Source organism: Amborella trichopoda, chromosome 7, assembly GCF_054954075.1.
Source record: "Amborella trichopoda isolate Santa Cruz 75 chromosome 7, AtrichopodaSantaCruz75HAP2 v2.0, whole genome shotgun sequence".
In the NCBI taxonomy this organism is placed as follows: domain Eukaryota; kingdom Viridiplantae; phylum Streptophyta; class Magnoliopsida; order Amborellales; family Amborellaceae; genus Amborella; species Amborella trichopoda.
The window spans coordinates 34554573-34576657 of NC_142342.1; the positions used below are offsets into that span (position 1 = coordinate 34554573).

The 22085-nt window shown below is 34.2% G+C and overlaps 1 protein-coding gene across 2 annotated transcripts; it reads left to right on the forward strand.

Annotated features, from left to right (window-relative positions):
* The first annotated feature begins 13281 nt into the window (after positions 1–13281).
* LOC18432954 (NAC domain-containing protein 53) lies at positions 13282–20261 on the forward strand. 2 transcript variants are annotated; one of them, XM_088872802.1, is made up of 7 exons: positions 13282–13545; positions 14061–14338; positions 14568–14972; positions 15948–16040; positions 17270–17713; positions 18238–18409; positions 19686–20261. In XM_088872802.1, the coding sequence occupies exons 1-7, from the start codon at positions 13389–13391 to the stop codon at positions 20141–20143; spliced, it is 2007 nt and encodes a 668-aa protein (XP_088728928.1). In that variant the 5' UTR covers positions 13282–13388; the 3' UTR covers positions 20144–20261. The 2 variants fall into 2 exon arrangements, with proteins under 2 accessions (XP_088728928.1, XP_006843116.2); XM_006843053.4 differs by lacking the exon at positions 15948–16040.
* The last annotated feature ends 1824 nt before the right edge of the window (positions 20262–22085 follow it).

Below are 22085 nucleotides of genomic sequence, written 5' to 3' on the forward strand. Positions count from 1 at the left end.
TTGAAAGTGTCGATAAGTGGTGTCAGTAGGATCGGAAACTACAACATGGGAACTAGGAATGGGGAGTAATACCACCATAAGCTAGCCCTTTTCCTGAGGAAAAAAATAATTGAGAGAGTTTATTGATGCAATTTTAGTGTTCTTAATGTTAAGTTACTCAAATTTAATTTTAATTCATGGAGAGAAATACATAAGGGAGAGAGAAAATAATTGAGAAATAAGCATAGGGGAGCGAGAGAAGAAAATATTAACATTGGGGTGAGAGATACATAAATATAAGAAATGATTAATGTGAGTTTGCATTTATTTTGATAGAGAGATAAACATGAGAGAGAGAGAGAGGAAGAGAAAGAGAGACACAATAAAAGATTAACATGCGAAAGAGAGACTTTGGGAGGTAGAGAATAATTGAGCGAGATAAGTGTGGGGAAAGAGAGAGAGGGAGGTAAATATTAACATGGGCGGGAGCGAGATATACAGGGGGAGAGCGATAAGAGGGCAGATTTAAAAACAAAAGAAAAAAAAAAGAAAAAAATGACATGCGGTGAGAGAATAAAGCGGTGATTCTCTTGCTTAATATAAAACTATTTGGATTACGAGCGTTGTATGTAGAACATAATTATCATTCATATAAATAATAATATAAGTACGTAACATATGGATTATGTTATCGTGAAATAATCATGTGAATTTGCTTTAGGTGATCAGGTATGTATGCATCATTTTATCATTTGAATAGAAAAATATTAAAATGAAGGGTGTAAATTTATGTATAATTTGTACTTTTTAAAATATATAAGATAATGGCATAACATGAAAGAAATATCCAAATGGAATAACAATATTAACTAGCTATTCACATATAAAAGAATTCAAATAATAGAAAATGCAATGAATTTGAATAGCAGTTTCATGAATGAAATATTAAGTAGTGGTTGTTCTAGAATATGATATATATTTGTCATCATGTATTTCACTATTGTTTGATTTCAAAAAGTATTTAGCATGACCCGAACTTCAAAAATGTGATTTGTTTTAGGATCTTTTGTATTATTTGTTGAACATGATCTACAATATTTGCCTGCACTAATTGATGAATTTTAGATTTAAGCATTATAGATTAATCTATTTTGTGATAAAATATAAAAATAAGAATTAGATATATTTGATGCAATAAATTATGTAGTGCATATACTTGTTGTTGAAGGCTGTGAAGTTGTTATGTTGATGTACCGAATAGATGCTTTACTTCTTTACCAAAAATTGTTACTTTCAATTCGATTGTGTCATCTATTATTCTATATTGGAGACAATACCTATAAAAAATTTATGTTATCCGAGTTTTTGTGTATTAAATATAATAAAATAATAATTTTGGTTCATGGATATCTTACATGGAACATGTTTTGACATTATCTGATAGGCACTTTGAGCAATGATGTTTTATTTTTACCAAATTGGAATGTTTTTGTTAAACATTACAAGCATATCTCGTCGTCGACATGAAGTATTGTCGCTTGACTTGTGAAATTATGTATTTCACCTACATAAATTTTGATAATATGTTGTTAATTTTTATAAATATTAGTATACATTAGATAGATTTTTATTAGCTCATACAGTTTGTCGCTCGACAATATCCATATTGGTTATTTCTTTTATTGTCTTTGATGGGGATCCACTTTTTCTTTTTGTGATGATGTCAATGTTGTAATTTCTAATATTCTATAATTTTAAATCATGGATCATGAAAGTTTATATGTTTAGTTGTATGGTATGAAGAATAATAAAATATAGTCAACTTACCATTACTTAAACTGAAAATAAACTTTTATTGCTCGATTCCTATATAATCTTGTTCATTTAGAGAATGATGTGTCTGTAAAAAATGGAAGACTTTTAGTTACATGCATTTTATATAATATTTTTGTAAAGCTAAATTTTTTAAAAATGAGATATTTAACATATGGTAACCTAATGTTTGTGATAATCATTATTTTGTTTGTGGATTCTTGTTCTAGGCTATCCTTAGCAATTTGTCCCAAAAGTGCTACATTGATTCGATTGTGCCTATGTAACAAATGATATATAATTATTATATAAATAATTATAACAAAAAATATTTGTGTGAGTGTTTTTGTGTGCATTAGCTTAAATGAAAAAGTGGGTAAAGTAATGTTTACTTGTCATCCATAAGAAATAAATCTCTTCTGTTTGATATGACATTGTCATTTTCCTCCGAAAATTAATAAGATGACCAAACCAAACGACTACTCCCAATAAGTCTACATCATTAATAAAAGATCAGTGGATGTTTTGCATGTGTAAATAAATACATTGGATTTAGTTGTTATAACGTTTCTCACCTTTGCAGGTTTTACATTGACGAATGATGATGCCTCTAGCATATATAGAAATGGATAGGACTTTTCATAAGGAATTTCAATATCAATGTCAATTTCTTGGATATTTATGCAACGAGTTACAATGAACCCTATACTCATTTGGTAACGCTTGATACTCCTTTATGCTCTTTCGGAACATTATTTTAGTTATTTTGTATACTGATGTTTCTTATAGTGTAAACATGAAGAGATCAAAGTCACTATCATTTATAATTCCTTCGATCTCTACTCCATCAAAATAATTGAGTATATAAATGACCAAAGATAATTAATTGTGAAATTAGTACTATAACATAGTACAAAAAATATGTGCAATTATTTTATGTGGATAACCTTATGTTTATAAATAGCCGCTTCATGTGTCTTTGTTCAGACCTATCATCAAATTATTTTGTTTCTATTCTTCCAAGTAACAATTTCGCTTTTACGTGATCATGTTTATTGTGCTCAAAGACATGGTTAAATGGTATCTCTAGATCTTCCATCATGTAATATGAATAATAAAACTCTTTCAATATATAATAAAAGAATTACATTATTTGAACTCATTGTACCATATTTTTTTACGGCGAATATATAAGTTGTTGTAAATTTCTTTATATTAAATTTTTTTATATACGATATTCTCTGTGAAATTTTCTTTTTGCCCATGCAGTGAATATTCTTTAATATATACTTTTGTGTTTTCTTTTGTTATAGCCCTAGACAATACAATACATAGTTGGTCATTAGACATAATCGTCCAAAAAAGTTCCAACCAAGGGGATTATTTGTTCGCAAGCTTTATTAAATGACATGGAAAATGCAAGGCAAGTCGGGAATTGTTTCCTCTTAAACTTTATTGGGTAAGTAGAATCTTCTGGTGTAAGTATCATTATCTGTGGGAGGATTACAATATCTCCTGTATGTTTTCCATCAATTATCTCAGCTTCGATTGTATTTTGAGTGAATTCCTTACTCAATAATTTTGTCCCATTACAGATACTGTCTTTTGGGATTAATTATTTTAACAATATAACTGGTGCACTAACTTTTAATGTTAATATATGAGGAGGGGAGCCGCATGATGTTAGGCTATTAAAAAATTCCTTAGGATTTAGCTTGTGAATATCTTCAGGCACAATATCAAAGCTGTTGTACGCATGTTCCTATCCTAGAAAGATTGATATTGTTGCATCATTCAACTTATCAATAATATCATTTAGTGTAGCTAATATTGCATGCCATGCTAAATTGATTTCGATATACCAGTTTGAAAGACGTCATATTTTTTCGAGCCAGTGATATGGATTTTTGCCATTTGGTATTTTGACCATCATGTCTTCTGGTATTCTCATAAAATCTTCAAATATTGTTTCTTTAGGGCATGTTGGATAAGTAGAAGTTTCTAAAAGCGGGAGTTAAATGTCTCACTTCCATGTTTGATATTGTTGTGTGGAAGTTGTAACGTAGTGGGATAGTTCTTTCCACTCTCAAAAACTCCACATATCAAATGAACTCTTAGTTCCATCTCCAATACGGAGTAGGAAAGAAGCAAATGATAGGTCAAATCTTGCTTGCATGTTTTGGTCTAGTTGTAGTTTAATGACTTAGGGGCCGAAAATAGGAACTTGTTTTTGAATTCACTACAATTTATGCTCTTGTTTCACATATGGGATTTGTTGAAAGTTTCCAGCATAGACTATTATTTTTTCCCCAAATGGTAATGATAACATCACATCTTGGAAGGTTCTATCCACTACTTACAAAAGCACACTTCATCATCATGGGTGCTTCATCCTATATTATAATTTGACTACCTCTTATTATGTTACTGACTTTGCTTTACTTGGGTATATTACATAGATTTTAGTGTAGGACTGAGGGATTTTGAACATGGAATGAGTTGTTCATCCATCAGACAAGTTTGTTGCTGTTGTTCCTAAAGAGATTGTAGGCAAGGCAAGATGTTGTTACTTCTCGCTATTGCCAATAATGCATAATACATAATTCTAATTGGAATTTCTCCCTCTAAGTCACATAACGTCATGTGCAAGGATCGCAAAAGAGAGAAATCTCCAAACTAGTTAGGTATTGGAGAGAAGAGAGAATTCCCATGAAGTTGATTTCAGAGAGATAAACAAGCTTCTTAAGGGATGCATCTATGGGCTTAGAGATTAAACACCTCGATAAGATTGTGATTATGACTCTAGAGAGCGAAGATATAGATTGGTTTCATTGTGTACTTGAGGATACCAGATTTAATACATTGAGTCGAAGCACCTCCAATCTCTTGAAGTCTTGGATTAGAATTTTTAGATACAGGTTCTTGAGTTCTAATGGTAGTGAAAACATATAAAACATTGGAGAAGAGGAGAGGTCCAAGTGAATTAATGAAGTCAATTAGGCAATTTCCATAGCGACTTGGCTTGAAAAACCAGAGTTGGAAAGGCTGAGATAGGCCAAGCATTTCAGTTTGTGAATTCTACGAGGAATTGGTGAGAACGATAAATCATTGAAGCTGGGGTCCAAGTATCGAATGTGGGTTCGATTAAAAAGAGATGAATCGATGATACCAGAGAGCGAGGTTTCTTCGTAGTTGGTTTAGTTGAGTTTTTCAACTAGTTCAGTAGAATCATTGTAAGTTATGTCTTTCCCTAAGCAACAGTCAAAGTTGATTACCCATGATTAAAGCCTAAGTGGGTTGAGGACTAAACCTTGCTTGAATTGGAGGACTAAACCATCTAGGTAATGGAGAAAAGAGAGTTCCCATTGAAACTGATTTCAGAGAGAGAAACAAGCTTATTTAGGGACGCGACTATAGGCCCAGAGATTGAACACCTCGATAAGATTATGATTCTAAAACTAGAGAGCAAGGATAGAGGCTGACTCTATTGAGTGCTTGAGGATGCCAGATCTAATCCATTGAGTCGAAGCACCTTCAATCCCTTGAGGTCTTGGATTAGAATTTTTAGGTCTAGGCTCTTGAGCTCTAATGGTGGTGAAAACATAGGAAATATTGAAGAAGATGAGATGTCTAAGTGAACTAATGAAGTCAATTGAGCAATTTCCAAAAGGACTTAGCTTGAAAAACCAAAGTTGGAGAGGCTGAGATAGGCTAAGCCTTTCAGTTTGCGAATTCCACAAAGAATTGATGAGAACGAAAAATCATTGAAGCTGAGGTCCAAGTATCGAATGTGGATTAGATTAAAGAGAGATGAATCGATGATACCAGAGAGTGGGGTTTCTTCAGAGTTGGTCAAGTTGAGTTTTTCAACTAGTCAAATGTAATCGTTATAGATTATGCACTCTCTTGAGCAACAATCAGAGTTGGGTGTCCATGATTGAAGCCTAAATGGGTTGAGGACTAAGCCTGGCTTGAATTGGATGACTACATAGGTGTCCATAATTGAAACCTAGGTGGGTTGAGGACTAAGCCTTGCTTGAATTGGAGGATTAAACCATTCAGGTATTGAAGAAGAGAGAGTTCCCATTGAAGTTGATTTCAAAAAGAGAAACAAGCTTATTAAGGGACGCATCTATGGGACCAGAGATTAAACACCTCGATAAGATTATGATTCTAAGACTAGAGAGCAAGGATAGAGACTGGCTCCATTGAGTGCTGGATGATTTCATATTTTAATCTATTGACTCGAAGCACTTCCAATCTCTTGAGGTTTTAGATTAGAATTTTTTGGTCCGAGCTCTTGAGCTTTAATGGAAGTGAAAACATGGAAAATATTGGGAAAGATGAGCGGTCCGAGTAAACTAATGAATTCAATTAAGCAATTTCCATAGGGACTTGGCCTAAAAAACCAGAGTTGGAGAGGCTCAGATAGGCCAAGTCTTTCAGTTTGTGAATTCCATTGGGAATTATTGAGAGCGAGAAATCATTGAGGCTGAGATCCAAGTACTGGATGTGGGATAGATTGAAGAGAGACGAATCGATTATACCAGAGAGTAGGGTTTCTTCGGAGTTGATCAAGTCGAGTTTTTCAGCTAGTCCAATGGAATCGCTGTAGGTTATGCCCTCCTCTGAGCAACAGTCAGAGTTGGGTGTCCATGATTGAAGCCTAGGTGGGTTGAGAACTAAGCATTGCTTGAATTAGAGGAGGAAGGTGATTTGATTATTTGCACATAAGGTAGCATTGGCTTTAACTATAAAGAAGATTAAGAAGTAAGAAATGACTTATATTTGTTAAGTTATGTGATTCATTGAAGAAAATGGAGAGACAAGTTTGCTTGTGAGATCCATATTTCTTTTCATGAGAACCCCCCCTCTCTCTATTTGAGTGAATCTCCTTTCTAAGTTTAAATCATCACATCTTAGATCCATTGAAATAAGTCAGGCTGAAGGCTCGAATGTGGTTAAGAAAAAGGACAAACAAGGATGTTATATTCTTTGACAGTTGGGATCTTGGGCTTGTTATATTCCACGGTTGTTCAAATAAGGGATGCAATCCCTCAATACATCGTAAAAAAAGAGAGTCCCTCATTTGAGGGGTCGAATCAACTCATAAAATTACTAAAAAGGTTAAATGACCACAAATTACCTTTTGGAGTTAACTTTTAAATTTCTATTTCAATTAGGTTTGTCTTAGAAAAAGTTAAAAAAGTTACCATGTTAACTTTTATTATGTAGTATTCCATAATTTTCAAACTTGGATTATAAAGAATTTCTAAAAGAATTATATTATTTGAGCTCATTGTAACATATCTTTTTACTAGGAATATATGAATTGTTGTAAATATCTTTATATACAATATTGTTTGTGAAATTAACTTTTTGCTTATGCACTAAATATTCCTTAATATATATTTTTGTCTTTTCTTTTGTTGTAACCTTAGAATACAATATATAGTTGGTCATGGGCAAAAACATAATCCTCCAAACAAAATTCCAACTGAGGGGATTGTTTGTCCTTGAGCTTTATTAATTGTTATGGCAAATGCAATACAAATATGGAATTGTTTCCTATTGAAATTTATTGGGTAAGTAGAGTCTTATGGTAGAAGTATCGATATCATGGGAGGAATACAATGTTTCCTATATGCTTCCCATCAATTATCTCAGCTTCGATTGTATTTTGAGTAAATGCCCTACACAATAATTTTGTTCAATTACAGAGATCGTCATTTAGGATTAAATATTTCAACAATATAACTGGCACATCAACTTTTAACCTCAACATATGGGGAGGGGAGCCACTTGGTGTTAGGGTATTCATAAATTCGTCAAGATATAAATTGTGAATATCTTCAGGCATAATATCAAAGTTGCAGTAGGCATGTTCCTCTCCTGGAAAGATTGATATTACCACATCATTCAAATCATCAATTATATCATTTCATATAGTTAATATTGTACGTTATGCTAAAATTGATTTTGATATACCATTTTGAAAGACGTCATGGAAGATTATTTTTGCGAACCACTAATATGGATTTCTTATTGGGTTTTTGTGGCTTAAAAGTCTTATGAGAGCTTGTATTCAAATATTTAATATAATAGAACATAAACTCAGTGGGAGTATGGTCTCTTGTGGACCAAGATAGAAAAATATTATTTGTCGATACTCAAACTTGGCTTGATGTGCTAGGGCAGTCGAATGGAAAAACCTTTATTCTTACCTAATATATAAAAAGTTAATTAGTTTTTTGAAGTAACGGTAATGCTCAATTTTAAAAAATAATGTTTTAGTAAAATTATCGTTAATATCCCTCCTAAATTTTGTAATAATATTAGGTCATCATCATGATGACGGAGCACCTATGATGACAAATAACCTATAATGACGAAGTATGCTTTTGAAGCAGTGGATAGAACCTTCCACAATATTACATCATCACTACTATTTGGGAAAAATAATGATTCTTTGTAAAGAATTTTGACAAGTCTTGCATGTAGTACCCCATGAAACAAGAGTAGAACTTGTAGCGAATTCAATAACAAATTCCTATTTATGGCCCTTAAGTAATTAAACTACAGCTATACCAAAATATGCAAGCACTATCAAATTCAAAAACAATTCTCATTTATGGCCCTCAAGTAATTAAATTACAACTATACCAAAACATGAAAGCAATATCAAATTCAAAAACAATTCTCATTTATGGCCCTCAAGTAATTAAATTACAACTATACCAAAACATGCAAGCAATATCTAATCCATCATTTGCTTCTTTCCTAATCTATATTGGAGATGGCACTGAAAAAATTTGAAGATTGTATAAGAATATCAAAAGACATGATGGTCAAAATACCAAAGGGCAGAAATGAAAGTTGGACAAGGCGATCGAGTACAATGTATATAGCTTTTAATTTTTCTTTTTCTCATTGATTATAACACTTACAAAAGTCCAAGTATAATAAAACTCATTTGAAATAAACAAGTAAATAACCAAAAAGTGACTCTCACATGATGCTAATAATTACAACTTCTTTTGTGCAATGAATAAAACCAACATAATGCTTATAGGAGCAAGAAAGCATAAGAAATAAGGTATTGTAAAGCACAAAGTAAAGATGCTGGAAGATTATTGTAACTAGACTTAGTACACCCCACACTTGGTGTCCTCCTCCATTACGTATGAGATCAATGGTTTATCTTAGATCTACAAAGTATGAGAAAGCTAAGGTTTCAACCCTTCGCAATATGCGAGCATGAAACAACTAGGAGGCCATAGTCTAGACCTCAATGGCTAGTGGTAGGGGCATGCCCCTCGCTTAGCCTTAGCTTGGGCGTAGCCCCTATTTTCTACCCCTAAATATTATCTAAGGGGAGATGGAGAGATCTTAGAGAGACAAAGCAGTTAGAGGGTGGCATGCTTCCCCAGGGAAAGTAGAGAGATATGAAAGATGTAGGGAGACGTGTGTGAATATAAGATGAGATGCCCCTTATTTATAGAGTTTCCAGGGGTTAAGTTTCCTTAGGTTAGCTATTTTTATTGAGATTAGATCCAGACTATTGATCATAGGATACTTGTGGAGTGAGAAATCTGAGCCATCTAATTCTTCGATTAATCATCATAATTCAAAAGAATGTGCTAGAACCTTATCCTTCAGCTTCCTAAACCTAATTCCTATCAAATAATAAATTATAAACAATAAATCATAGTTTCTTATCTCTTTAATAAATCTCTTTATTCACAGACATTTTTTTAATATTCAAACTTCTTATATATCAAAAGTTTCCATAACATATATCTTTTGAATATCCAAAACTTCTTTCATATCAAAAGTTTCCATGATACATATCTTGTTAATTGCCTTGGTCAATAAGATATAGACAATAGGAAAATGATATACCCACTAAGGGTGGCATGATATTTATGAGGCTCCCATGTGGGCCCCACACGCATATCTCATGTGATCCTATAGTGGCCCCCATATCATATATGATTTATGAAAATATAAAATTAAATTTTAGAATATGAGAAATCAACTTTATTTATCTCTGAATATCTAAATACTAAAAAAATAGTATCTCTTAATGTATAAATATCTTTTGTAAAAATAAAATATCCAGAGACTCATAAAAATTCAAATAATCAATCTAAAAATCATTTCACATCAAAATAATTAATTCTAAATAATTTTGATGGGAATAGAATCCAACTAGGTCTAGGAGTTATAATATCTCTGAAGCGCTCAATCTTCTACTGTAGACTATGATCCACGACTTGCTTTCTCAAACTGACCCAGCAGTTCACATAACCCACAGACCACTGCAGGGGTTTATGATTGGGCTACCAAAGTCAGCCAATAGAAAAGGGAACACATTCTCAGTCTATGGATTACATGTTTTCCCCTAGAGACGAGTCTAATATCACATAGACTTGATGCAACCACAGGTCTATGGTGCATATGGGTAATCTCTCGCACATGTACATGGTTCACCTTCAATGGTAACTCGCTTTTCTTATATGATTATCATATGTACATGCCACGTGATGATTTAGTTATAAGGCTTTACTCCTCATCTCTAGAGACCAACCATCACACAAAAGGATCACACAGTCCTTTAACTCACGCTTCTGGGCAACTCCGACATCACCAAGGGATGCCACTTCAAAGCCTCATCAGTTTTGTTTCATACCCAGGGGGACATCAGTGACATAATGTTGAGAAACTTGCGACATTTATAGACACGGACACCCGTTAACACTACCCCCGGGCCTTTTCATGTGATGTCAAATATCAAAGTAAATGATTATTCCTTTTCAAAAATTTTTAAGGTGATTATCCTTTTATACCCTATTTTTTATTTTCATATCACAATAGATCCAAAGATTCAAAATATATCTTCTACCTCCCTGATTAACTTTATCCACTTTTAAGTATTTTTTTAACCCTAACAAATATAAAAAAGATATGCTCATTCTAAACCCTTCCTCTCTTTACGTGATATATTCCTCCCAAATTTCTCTCTCTTTAACCTTCACCCTCTTTGTCTCTCTAACGGGGGGGGGGGGAGAGAGAGAGAGTGATAGACATAGGGGAGAAAGTGTGAAAATAGGTAGAGAGAGATTTAGGGGAAAATCACGTGAAGATAGAGAATGATGGTGTTTAAAAATGATATATCTTTCTTATATTTGTTTGGAGGGAAAAAAAATATGTTTAAATGGGATAAAGTTAGCTTAGGGGATTAAAAGATTTAAAACTTAGAATTTTTATGACCCAAATTATGTTTTGAAAACTTGGGTTTATTGAGATATAAAACTTAAAAATAGGGGTATGGAGATATTTTTTCTTTTTTTAATAATGGAATTGCTTACTTTTCACTTATAAAAAAGAGCATACTAAACCTTAAGAAGCATCTTATTCATATATAATATTTTGTAAGCCCAATACACAGCTAAAATCATCAAAGATAAGAATCATCCACAATTAAAAGTTAATGATATATACATATTTTAATTTTGTATAGGGTAGTGTCAATTTATATAATATTTTATTGATTTTCTAGCATGCATGTACGTCCGCTAATATTATGGTAGTCACAATTCTTGACTAAACAAAACTAAATGAAAACCATAGTATAGAGGGTTACCACAATCCAATCAAATGTTGAACGATAACATATAAGAAGTAGGAGCTGCAAGAATCGGACTTGGGTTTGAGTGGTTAGTGGCTAACATTTAATAATGCCGTATCTCAAGTTTGATTCCTACTGCTGAGTTAACAATAAAAAAAAGGAATTACGACTTGCTAAAACATGACATAAACTCAAATATTGATTCTTACATTTAAGTTAACCAAAAAGAAAAAGAAATTAAGACCTGTCAAAACATGACAAACACTCAACTAATTGCAAAATAACTCTTTTGTTAAAGTATTACAGGTGATTTTATGTTAGTGACTACTTTTAATATTTCACTATCCTCTCTATTGATTCTCCGGCCCTCTCCAACACAAAAAGTCACATGAAATTTCCATCTATTCTTGAGGGAAATATAACATGATTTTTTTTGTTAACATAACATCTACACCCCTTAGTTTATCACCGTCCAATCAATGCGTTGGACTGTGAAGAAGGCCCGTACTATTCGTCAATTCAAATTATTTGGGTGGGACCCCACTTCTTCCATCATCGTCCAACATTTGATGACACGGTGATGACAACTGGGTTAATATCATGCGGACTCCACTACTCCTCTACTTGACAAGAAAGTTTCGCACGAGCGTATACTACTCACTCGTGCGACATGTCAATCTCTAAGTGGCGAGCAATAAGGCCATGCCAAGTTATATTTACATATTTACTATTAGCACCCATACTTCCAAATGGCCCACAAAACATGCATAAGATTTTCTATCTTTTTTTTTTGTTTGTTTACGAGGTTATGTTGGAATAGAACTTGAGACGTAGTGCTATGAAAACCTAGCTACTACCAATTTGACCCAAGCCCAATTTCAATTCTATCGTTATATAATATCTTAACATAGAGAGTATTCAATTACTTGGGTGAGCCCCCTCGGACTTGTTAGGAGTATCTCTGAGTGCGTTAATCATCTTGGGGATTTTTAAAAAATTCAAAAAATATATATTAATTGAATAAAAATTTATTTAAAATATATATTTTATATTGAAAAATTGTTTCATGCTGGCTAGACCGCATTTTTATATATGTGCTCTAAAAAGTGTAAAGCATTCATCTTAAAAATGGATACTAGTAGGCATTTCATCTAAAAACAATAGAAACTAACTGTCCAAATGTTTTATTATTAAAATTATTATTTATAGCTTTTAAAGTTTATTTATTTCTTTTAAAATTTATTTATTTTTTCATATTCATGATCTCCATGTCTTTAAAAATTAAGTATCTAAAAAATAGATTTATTAAGAAGCCCGTATTTTTACATATGCAGGCTTGGCCGCATAGAAACTAGATCGTTTTATATTTTCTATTATTTTAGTTAAGATTGGAAAGTATTTTGTTTATAAATATTTATCTTTATATTTTTTTGTTATAATAAAAGTAAGGATTTTAGACTTTTTCTTAATTTGTTTCAAGTTGGGTTACATTAGGTATGTAGTTTGTCATATCTTATCATAGCGAACCCAAAATAAGTGGGATAAAAATTAAATAACGTTGATGATGATATTTTTCTATTTTTTGAGATTATATTTAAAATACTATCACCAATTAAGTTTTTTCAAAATATATTTTTCACTATTTTTCAACCTCACCCAGGTGTATTTTTTAAATTTTATTTTAAACATATTTTACTATTTTTTAGATTTTTTATATTTTTTAAACACTTTTTAGCTTAGGTTGGACTTTTTTTTTGGGTGGAGAAGCAAAATGTAGAGGTGCAAATAACAAACTTTTTGCAAGTAATTATTCTCATTTTCCATCCAGTCAAAAGTGAGGAAATACGAGGCCTATTTGTAGGTTCTCGTCTGCTGCTTCCATGGTTTACCCTATTTCTCTCTCTTGATTTCTAGGATTTCTGCGAATTAGGGATTTTTTTTTTTTAGGGTTTCAGATAATTTATGAATGGGTAAGGTTTCGCTTCCTCCTGGCTTTCGTTTCCACCCCACCGATGAGGAGATCGTGAGCTATTATCTGAAGAGAAAAGTTTGTGGAAAATCATTACACTGTAATGCTATTTCCCAGATCGATCTCTACAAATCCGAGCCATGGGATCTTCCGGGTAATCCTTCTTCTGGTGATGGTTACTTTAGTTTGCTTATTGGTGAATTGATGGATGATTGATGGTCATATTGTTTTACCTTTGATTCTTCTGAAATTCAGTGAAATTTGATTAATACTGGCGTCGCTTTGTTATCTTTTTCCCAGTTCCTCCCTGATTTAATCGATGGTTGAAGATATTGTTATATTACTTTCTGTTAGAATCGATGTGTTTAATTTTGCTTGGTTAATTATGATCAGAAGCCGTATTTATGATAAGAAACAAAACGTTGAGTACGAGGAGAAAATTCTGGTTTCGCTTGTTGTAGATTGAATTAAACCATATGATTATTTTGGTAATCATGATTTCCTGATAATTATGGTGTAATCCATATCCATGGTAAGTAATCAGTCGGAGAAGGGGCAAGCTTATTATTTAAGGGTTTCAATCTTTTTTATTAGATTTTATGTTTGTTTTACAGATATTCAAACAGTTTCATTTTAATAAATACTGAATTTGAATTCTTCGGGGTACAGGTCAGTCTCTGCTGAAAACCAGGGACCTAGAATGGTACTTCTTTAGCCCCCTTGATAAGAAACATGGAAAGGGTTCACGTACAAATCGAGCTACAGAGATTGGGTTTTGGAAAACCACTGGAAAGGATCGACCAATTCGACGTAATGGGCGAACTGTTGGCATGAAGAAGACACTGGTTTTCCATGTCGGTCGAGCGCCAAATGGAGAGCGAACTAATTGGGTCATGCATGAGTATAGGCTTGAAGACAAGGAATTGAACGACAAGGGAATTGTACAGGTAATAAGCATTTGTGACGATGCATGTTTTGGTTTTATTGATTACATACGTTAACAAGGATAATCAAGAATATTGGAACCCAATTTTGTGTTCTGTTTAATACATGCGAATCTATAAAAAACTGAAGGAAAACAGAAGTTATGCTATAATGGAGGTTTTTATTCTTGAAATGTGAGAAAATTTTTCTGTTTCATTTTCTTGCTATTCATTAATTTCCTATCAATGGCAGGATGCATATGTATTATGTAGAATTTTTCAGAAGAATGGCCCTGGACCCAGAAATGGTGCCCAATATGGGGCACCATTCAATGAAGAGGAATGGGAAGATGATGTTGTGGCTGATTCTCTGATACCACTCCCTATGGTCAGTGGTGTGGCTCCTTCGTCAGAGCCTCAAATGAATCAGCTTGTTGTGGTTCCTAAACAAGAGATGGATGAATTAGTATCTGATCAGGCACCCATTTTGGATGGTAGCTCCGGTAGCACCAATGAAAATATCTTTTCATCTTATATTAAATCACATGCTCATGATCTTAAAGATGAAGACAATGTGCAACTACAGCCAGCTAATGAAGATGATTTTGCTTGGCTTTCCCATGAGAATGGGTTTCTTCAGCACAATGGTGATAATCAGGTATGTACTCGTCTCCTATTCGAGTAAATTTTTGTTTCGTAAAGTAACTTTAGTGGAGTAGTTAGTCTATTGCTTAGTGGTATTTATATCGTATGGGTTGTTGGGTGTACTACATATGATATGTAAAGCTGACCATGTAGTTTCAAAGATCAGTACTGTGTAAATGACCATTAACAGCAAGTCTATCTTAGTGTTGAACATAAGACACCAGAAAAATCATGTGGTGGTGTTTTGAAGCTTGTATGACTATTTTTCGGGACTAGTCAATAGGATAATTTGGATTATTGGTGCATTCATTGAGAGAAGGAAATAGTGTGGTTGGTGCGCCAGTAGTGTCTAAAGGCTCAAAACACTTATTTACGTAAAAGACATTTATGAGAGAAGATCTGTAAACTGCAGCAGCCAGAGAGCTCTGTTGTTGGAGGATAATTTGGCTTTTTTTAAAAAAATTTAATGTTAGCTGTTTTATTTGATTTTGAAAGAACCGATATATAAGTACCTTTTGGCTTTAGTTGGGACAATGTTCTCTTCACCTTGCCTTGTGTTAGAAAGTTCTCAATGCCTGGTATTTTCACGGTATGCTATCGTCTTCCCTATGGAGTGGTTCATGTGAGCGATTGCCCCACCTGTTTATTTTTGCCTGGCTGTTATCCTGGGTGTTATCTATTGACCCCGGCCATGGCCTTCTTTACTATTTGTGAATTCCTTAGTATCCATTAATTCTGTTCTTATTTATAGTAAGAAAAAATGCAGATTGCTATTCAATGAGAGCATTTCTTAATGGCATTATCAACTTTGCTTTCCCTTTATAGAACATGGTGCGGTTCAGCTCACTTAGTCATTAACTAGAAACACACTTTAGTGGTTAGAACCATCCTCATTCTCACTTTTCATAAGACCCACAATTTCATGTTCCATGTCTCCAAACCAATACCAATAGTGCCTCTCTCTCTCTCTCTCTCTCTCTCTCTCCAGCAGCCCTTTATCAGCACAACAATTACGTCACAAAGGAGTTGCAGCTCAGATCTGTTGTGGAGCTTTCCATGCATTGCCTGTCATCTAGGTGTGGTGCGTATTAAATTATATATGCAGCTCTACAGTGTATGCTACCAATATAAGTACATTTGTTATTTTATATACGGATACCTGGTTGATTCCTCATTCTCACAATGTGATTTGATTTCATCCAATTGTTTCAACTCAAAATCTAACATCAGCTTTCCGTTAGTCCATTGGTAGGAGTGCACAAGAATAATCTTTGTGGAGTGGGAATGCTGTTTCTGTGAAAGATTTTGGCAACTTTTGGAGTTAAACATTAAAAGGACACTTCATACAGGGTGGTTTTCAACCTTAGGCTACAACACATATGACTCGCCTGTAGCAAAAAAATTACTTTGCTCGTCAGACTGCTTCAAAACCACAAGTGATGTAGAGAAGTATGGATTATATTTTTAAATTTGATAAACAAAGGATTGTGCATCTAGTTGCCCTGAGGATAGATAAAGATGTGCTGCACTGAACGAAATAGAATTGAGAAGGAAGTATCATAAGAAAATTTGTGATGCAAAGGGAAAACAAAAGGGGCAATCTAAAGAGAAGGATCGGATCTGATATAAAAGTGATAGGAAGAAGGGAAACGATGGTATAGAAGATACCAGAGTGGGGTCTAGGCAGAGGTGGTCAGTGTGGCGGATGCCACGATACGATGTCTAGAGTTCCATTCTCACCAATCCCAAATTTACACTAAAAAATAAGAGAGAAGAAGAAGGTATATAAGATATTAATAAATATTACAACTTTATGTCTAGGAGATGGGTGAAGACTTCTTTAAGTAGTTAATTAAGGTGGCATGCCTGGACTTGGTCCCACAATGTGAGGTTTTGGCATCATGTCCGTGCTATTTATGCATGCTAGTTAATTGAAAAGTTGCCAGCATGGATCCCTGGAGGTCAGGCACATTATTCAAGAACAAAAATTGAACAGTTCTGTTGCCTGCTTTGACTCATGTATCTCCCATCTTAGTGAAGCTTTTCATGAACGTAGCAGTTCAGTTGTTTCTTGGATGGTTTTTGTCTTGGGTTGTTTATTTGATTCGGTTTTTTGATTACTACCGTTTGTATTTAGTGATCTATGACTACCCTCAATGGTTTACTTGTATCTGCTGTTATTGCTTTATGAAATGGATCAGTAATTGGTTTTTTGTATAACAAATGTTGGTTTCCTTTCCTTCACTTGGCCCAAGCTACAGAAAATTTACTACTGGTGTTATTAAAGTGTGAAAGATTTTTTCCTTCCAGGAATTGAATGCAGGCCTTCTTATTGATGGATTCCATGCTTATGACCTTGATGACATGGAAGAAAATGCTTATGATGGAGAAGCTCATCAGATGCTAACACCCATTGACGATGATTCCTTCTTAGAAGTTAATGATATTCTGAAGCATATTGATACCCAGAAGTGTGAGGCTGAGACAGTCGAACCCGAGGCTGAGATGGTTGAACCCTTTACATATTTTGATACGGTGATTGATAATCCAGTAATTGAGGATGGGTCTTTCTTAGAGATGAAAGATGTATTGAACCCCCTGGAGCCTGAACCTGATGAGTCTGAATTCCTTGATGATATCCTGAACTTCTTTGATACTGTTGATGATGATTCAAATCCTGTTTTGCCAGACTTATCTGCCAGACTGCCTGTTAATGAAGATTATAAACCTGAGCAATCGAAAATGGTTACAAAGGTAAGAAGAAAAATGTAACTGTCCGGATGAAACATTTTTAGAAATTTCAGTTTTTGGATCAAATTTTGATTTTTACATATGCCAGCAACAGGAAGGGGTATAACAAACAGTACACACACACACACACAGTTTGAGCGTGCATGCACACACACTCAGGCACATGTGCATGTGCACGTGAGTGTGCACACATGCACATATATACATGCACCCACACACATGCGCAACGTGCACATGCAAACATGCATGCACTAGGCTGTCATATCCTGGTTCTTTCCCACCAAATGATGGCAAAAATCTGGGAATTTATTTTAGGCTTTGCTTCGCAACATGAAATTTCAAAACTTCGAATGAATTTTTTTTTTTTGAAAATAGTCATTTTTTGAAGATAAAAATATCGGCTGTAATTCAACCTAAATCAAAATTGCACCAACATTGGGCATGATATTGGTGCTCTCCAATAAGTATGGGATAGTGATTAAGTATCGGGATAAGTGCTTCTGCTGACTATGGTACCCCAATCACAGGTTGATGTTGAAGGTTCATTACAAGGATATGCTGCTAACCCACATACCCATGAGACCACACATGTGCATGGTGTAGAAGGTGCTTCATCCTCGGAGCAAAAAGCTGATCCATTTACTGGGACTGGGGACAAGTTCATCAAAGGCAAGGTGGACAAGATTTCAGAACCTACAGGTACTTTCTGATTGGTCTAGGGTGTATTTGTCATACAGAGAAATTCACTACAAAAATGAAATAAGAAATAAGGGATCAATTGAAACTTCATACAATGCATTCCTACCATTCAGAATATTTTCTGGAGATCAAGTCAGAGGAATAGTTTTCCAATTGTTCTTGTCAATCTGTGTTACGTATCTCTGTTTTGCCATGGGGAGCATATACCCTGCACTGTCGTGTGTATTTCTGTGGTACTCCAATGGGCATCAACTGTCTGTTATTAACCATGTATTATGGAGATTAACCGCGTAGTGTCTGATGAGAGACATTCATGCTGATACACTGTTAATATCCAGTATCCTCATCTGGAACAGATGGATTCCCAGCTGTGTCCATGCAGCATGCATAGGCTGTGTCTGATTTAGTTTAAGTTGCCAAATCTGTGTAGTTGAAGCGATGCCTGGTGTGTAATATTTTAGCTACTGTCTTCTTTTTGGTTGTCATTTTGACCTGAGTCTATTTGGTTGACACTAAAGAGGCCCAAAATGCCACTAGACCATGGCATTTTGAGGTGACGTTTAATACATATATGATATATAGGTTCTATCCTTGGTAACAAATCTCCTTGTTCTGGTTGATTTTTGGGTAGATCAGTGGGGGAATACAGGTCCCTACCCGTTTGTTAGAAATAATTAGTGGTTTTCGAATGCGTCAGTGGGAATGGAAACCTAGACCGGTAGCTGAGGCTCAAGTGGTGCTACCACCACGACCTCAACCCTATTCTGAATTTTTTGTTTAGGAATGTATTGTTTAGGAAAGTTTTCAGTAGATTATAATAGAGATTGCTTCTTTTGAGGAATTTCTTTAGAAAACTGTAAACCATGGGAAGACTTTAAAAGAAATGGAAGAAGAAAGAAAAATGAGGAGAAATTTCAGAGTCTCTTTAATTCCTAAGCCTGAGTTACTATGAAGTTATAATTTTATTTATTTTTTGCTATTTATATATTCTTTTTTAAGTTCTTGACATATAATTTTCTTGTAAATTTATATTTGCATTTAGAACAAACTGTATTATCAAAAGAAGCTGAGAAAATTATAAAGAACAAAACAATAACAGCAAAAACCTATGATTCTTTTACAAGTATCCTCTTTTTTCTTTTCTTTTTTGCAATTTTCTGGATATTTTGTTAGACCTTCAAAAGATTGGATATTTTCTTTTCTTTTTCTTCTTTGTTTCTTTTTGTCTTTTTGAGAAAAGGAATGTATGTCACTGATTCTACTGTCTTTTTTGTAGATGTTCCAAGTGATGAATCCTTCGATGGATTGTTCTCAAAACGGTTCCAGAACATGTTGGGTTGCATCCCTGCACGCCCCGCATTAGCTGCCGAGTACCCCACAAAAGGAGGCCTCAAACTCTCTCAAAACGAGGCTTATGCAGGTGCATCCATCAATGTCACTGCAGCCACTGTGCATATAACCCACATGTCATTTATGGGAAGCGACACAAAGGCATGGCCATTGCATGATTCCCGCCACATGGATTACCTTCTTTCAGATGGCATAGTAATGGATGATTTAATGGTTCGGAAGAGCTCTGTTAGTCTTGGTGAGCTGGTCTTGGGTACCTTCAGCAGTGACATGGTGGTGGTTTTGAGGGGTGGGTTTGCATTTTTCTTTATGCTGCTCGTATTATTGGGTGTAAGTTATAGATTCGGAAAGTTGAAGCTATTCTTTGGGAGTGCTTTGCTTTGATGTTTCATGGCTGTATTTGGTTACATTGTTCTTGTTGGGTTTTGCTGACAGTTGACTGATGTTTGTTGTATGTATGAACATGAAGCCTTCTTAGTTATCAAAGAATAACTTTATCTTACACTGATAGGTTACCATTCTCAAAAAAAACAAGCTTTACCTTACACTGATGTTTATGGTGTTGAGGGGAAGTCATTCATAAATTCATGTTCATGCTGCGCAGTGTTGAGAAATAAGCTATTCGATTGAAAAACCTGTCAAAGTATTCCCCCAATCTCTGCAACTCCAAATATATAGTTAATATGGGATGCCCTCCTTCCCTATTTTTGGATATTCGGTAGAGTTTCCTCCCTTTCCATGGCCACATCTCAACTCCCATGTCCCCCAGTTTAAGTGTAGGTTATGTACATAGAACAACATGACAACTTCCTAGAAATGGTTGGCTCGTGACCAAACTAATTAATTATTGGAAAATGCTTTGATAGGCTGTAACCCTATTAGAATAAATAAAGCCTCGCCTCAAAACCTAGTGCAAATAGTAGTTCTGGCATTAGAAAACCTTGAAATCGATGATCATTATGGCTGTGAAAAAAAATTGGGATTTTAAACCTAAAAATAATATATATGTTGTAGCATATTATCTAGATTGTTCATTTTGCCTAAGAAATAAGTATTCATAGATCCATAAGATCTATACCATTTTTTGAGCTTCAGATCTCATAGATGATATTGGAAATTGATTTTAGAGCTATCATGCATATACCCAAAGTGCTTTACGGTCGAATAAGAATTCAAGGTGAGGCCTTATGTTGATGAGGCTTTACGTTGTTTTCATAAAACTTAGGCCTTATAGAAACTGCATCCTTTTTTTTGGGTGAATAAGTGAGGAGAGGGCCCCTACGACCCTGTTTATGATACCCAAAGTGTTGTAGGGACGAGAATTCAAGGTGAGGCTTTATGTTGATGAGGTTTTATGTTGTTTTCATAAAACCTAGGCCTTATAGAAACTTTTTGGGTGAATATGTGGGGAGAGGGCCCTACCGTCCTGATGTTTCTATGTGGCAAACTTATATTGCAGGTTGCTCTATATGTCGCATGTGTTGCAAGGTCTTTTGCAATATTCTTTGCGATTTGGTATTGAAATTCCTCTTCATGGGAACTGCAGAAAAACACAAATAAAGATTCAACTTAAACCCAATTGGTTATATTTAAAAATGATGTGAACTCATATTTCAGTTAGAAATTGGGTTGCTTACTTTTGATATTAAAGGTCACAATTTCTTCTAGTCGTTGCCCGTCATATGTGAAATAGGGCAGTTGGTTGTTTATCATCGATTAAGTTTGAAGTTCGTGAAATCTTTCGTAACTTTTTGCAGTTAAATGATACACCCCGTCCAATCCAATTTTAAATCTAGTTTGAGATGGTTGTGACCTTTGTGTATGAAAAGTAATGGTCTCATTGTATATAATCTCATATTTGATAGAATATAGGAAATTATTGTAAATATACTTTAATTTAACCTTAATTAGAAAAAAATCTCAAACTTTTGTTTATCTCGTTTGCACTTTTTTTCTCATTTTTGGTTTATTTATTTATTAAAATGACTTTTACGGTAATTGTATTACCGTAATACTCAGAGAATTTTATATGGTATTTTTAGTACCGTAATATTGAAGGCATTTTAGGTACTTTAAGTACCGTAAACTTACACTAACCCTTATACAACATTTTAAGTACCGTAAATACTAACCCATAGAGAGAAAGAAGAGATAAACATAAAAATAATTAAAGATGAAGCGATAAACATAATGAAAAAAGGATTTTTGACATTTTAAATGCCGTATAAGATGGGTTAGTGTTTATGGTACTTAAAATCCCGTATAATGAGTTTTAGCTTTTATGATACTTAAAGTACTATAATTGGCTTCATGGTCATAGCCAGAG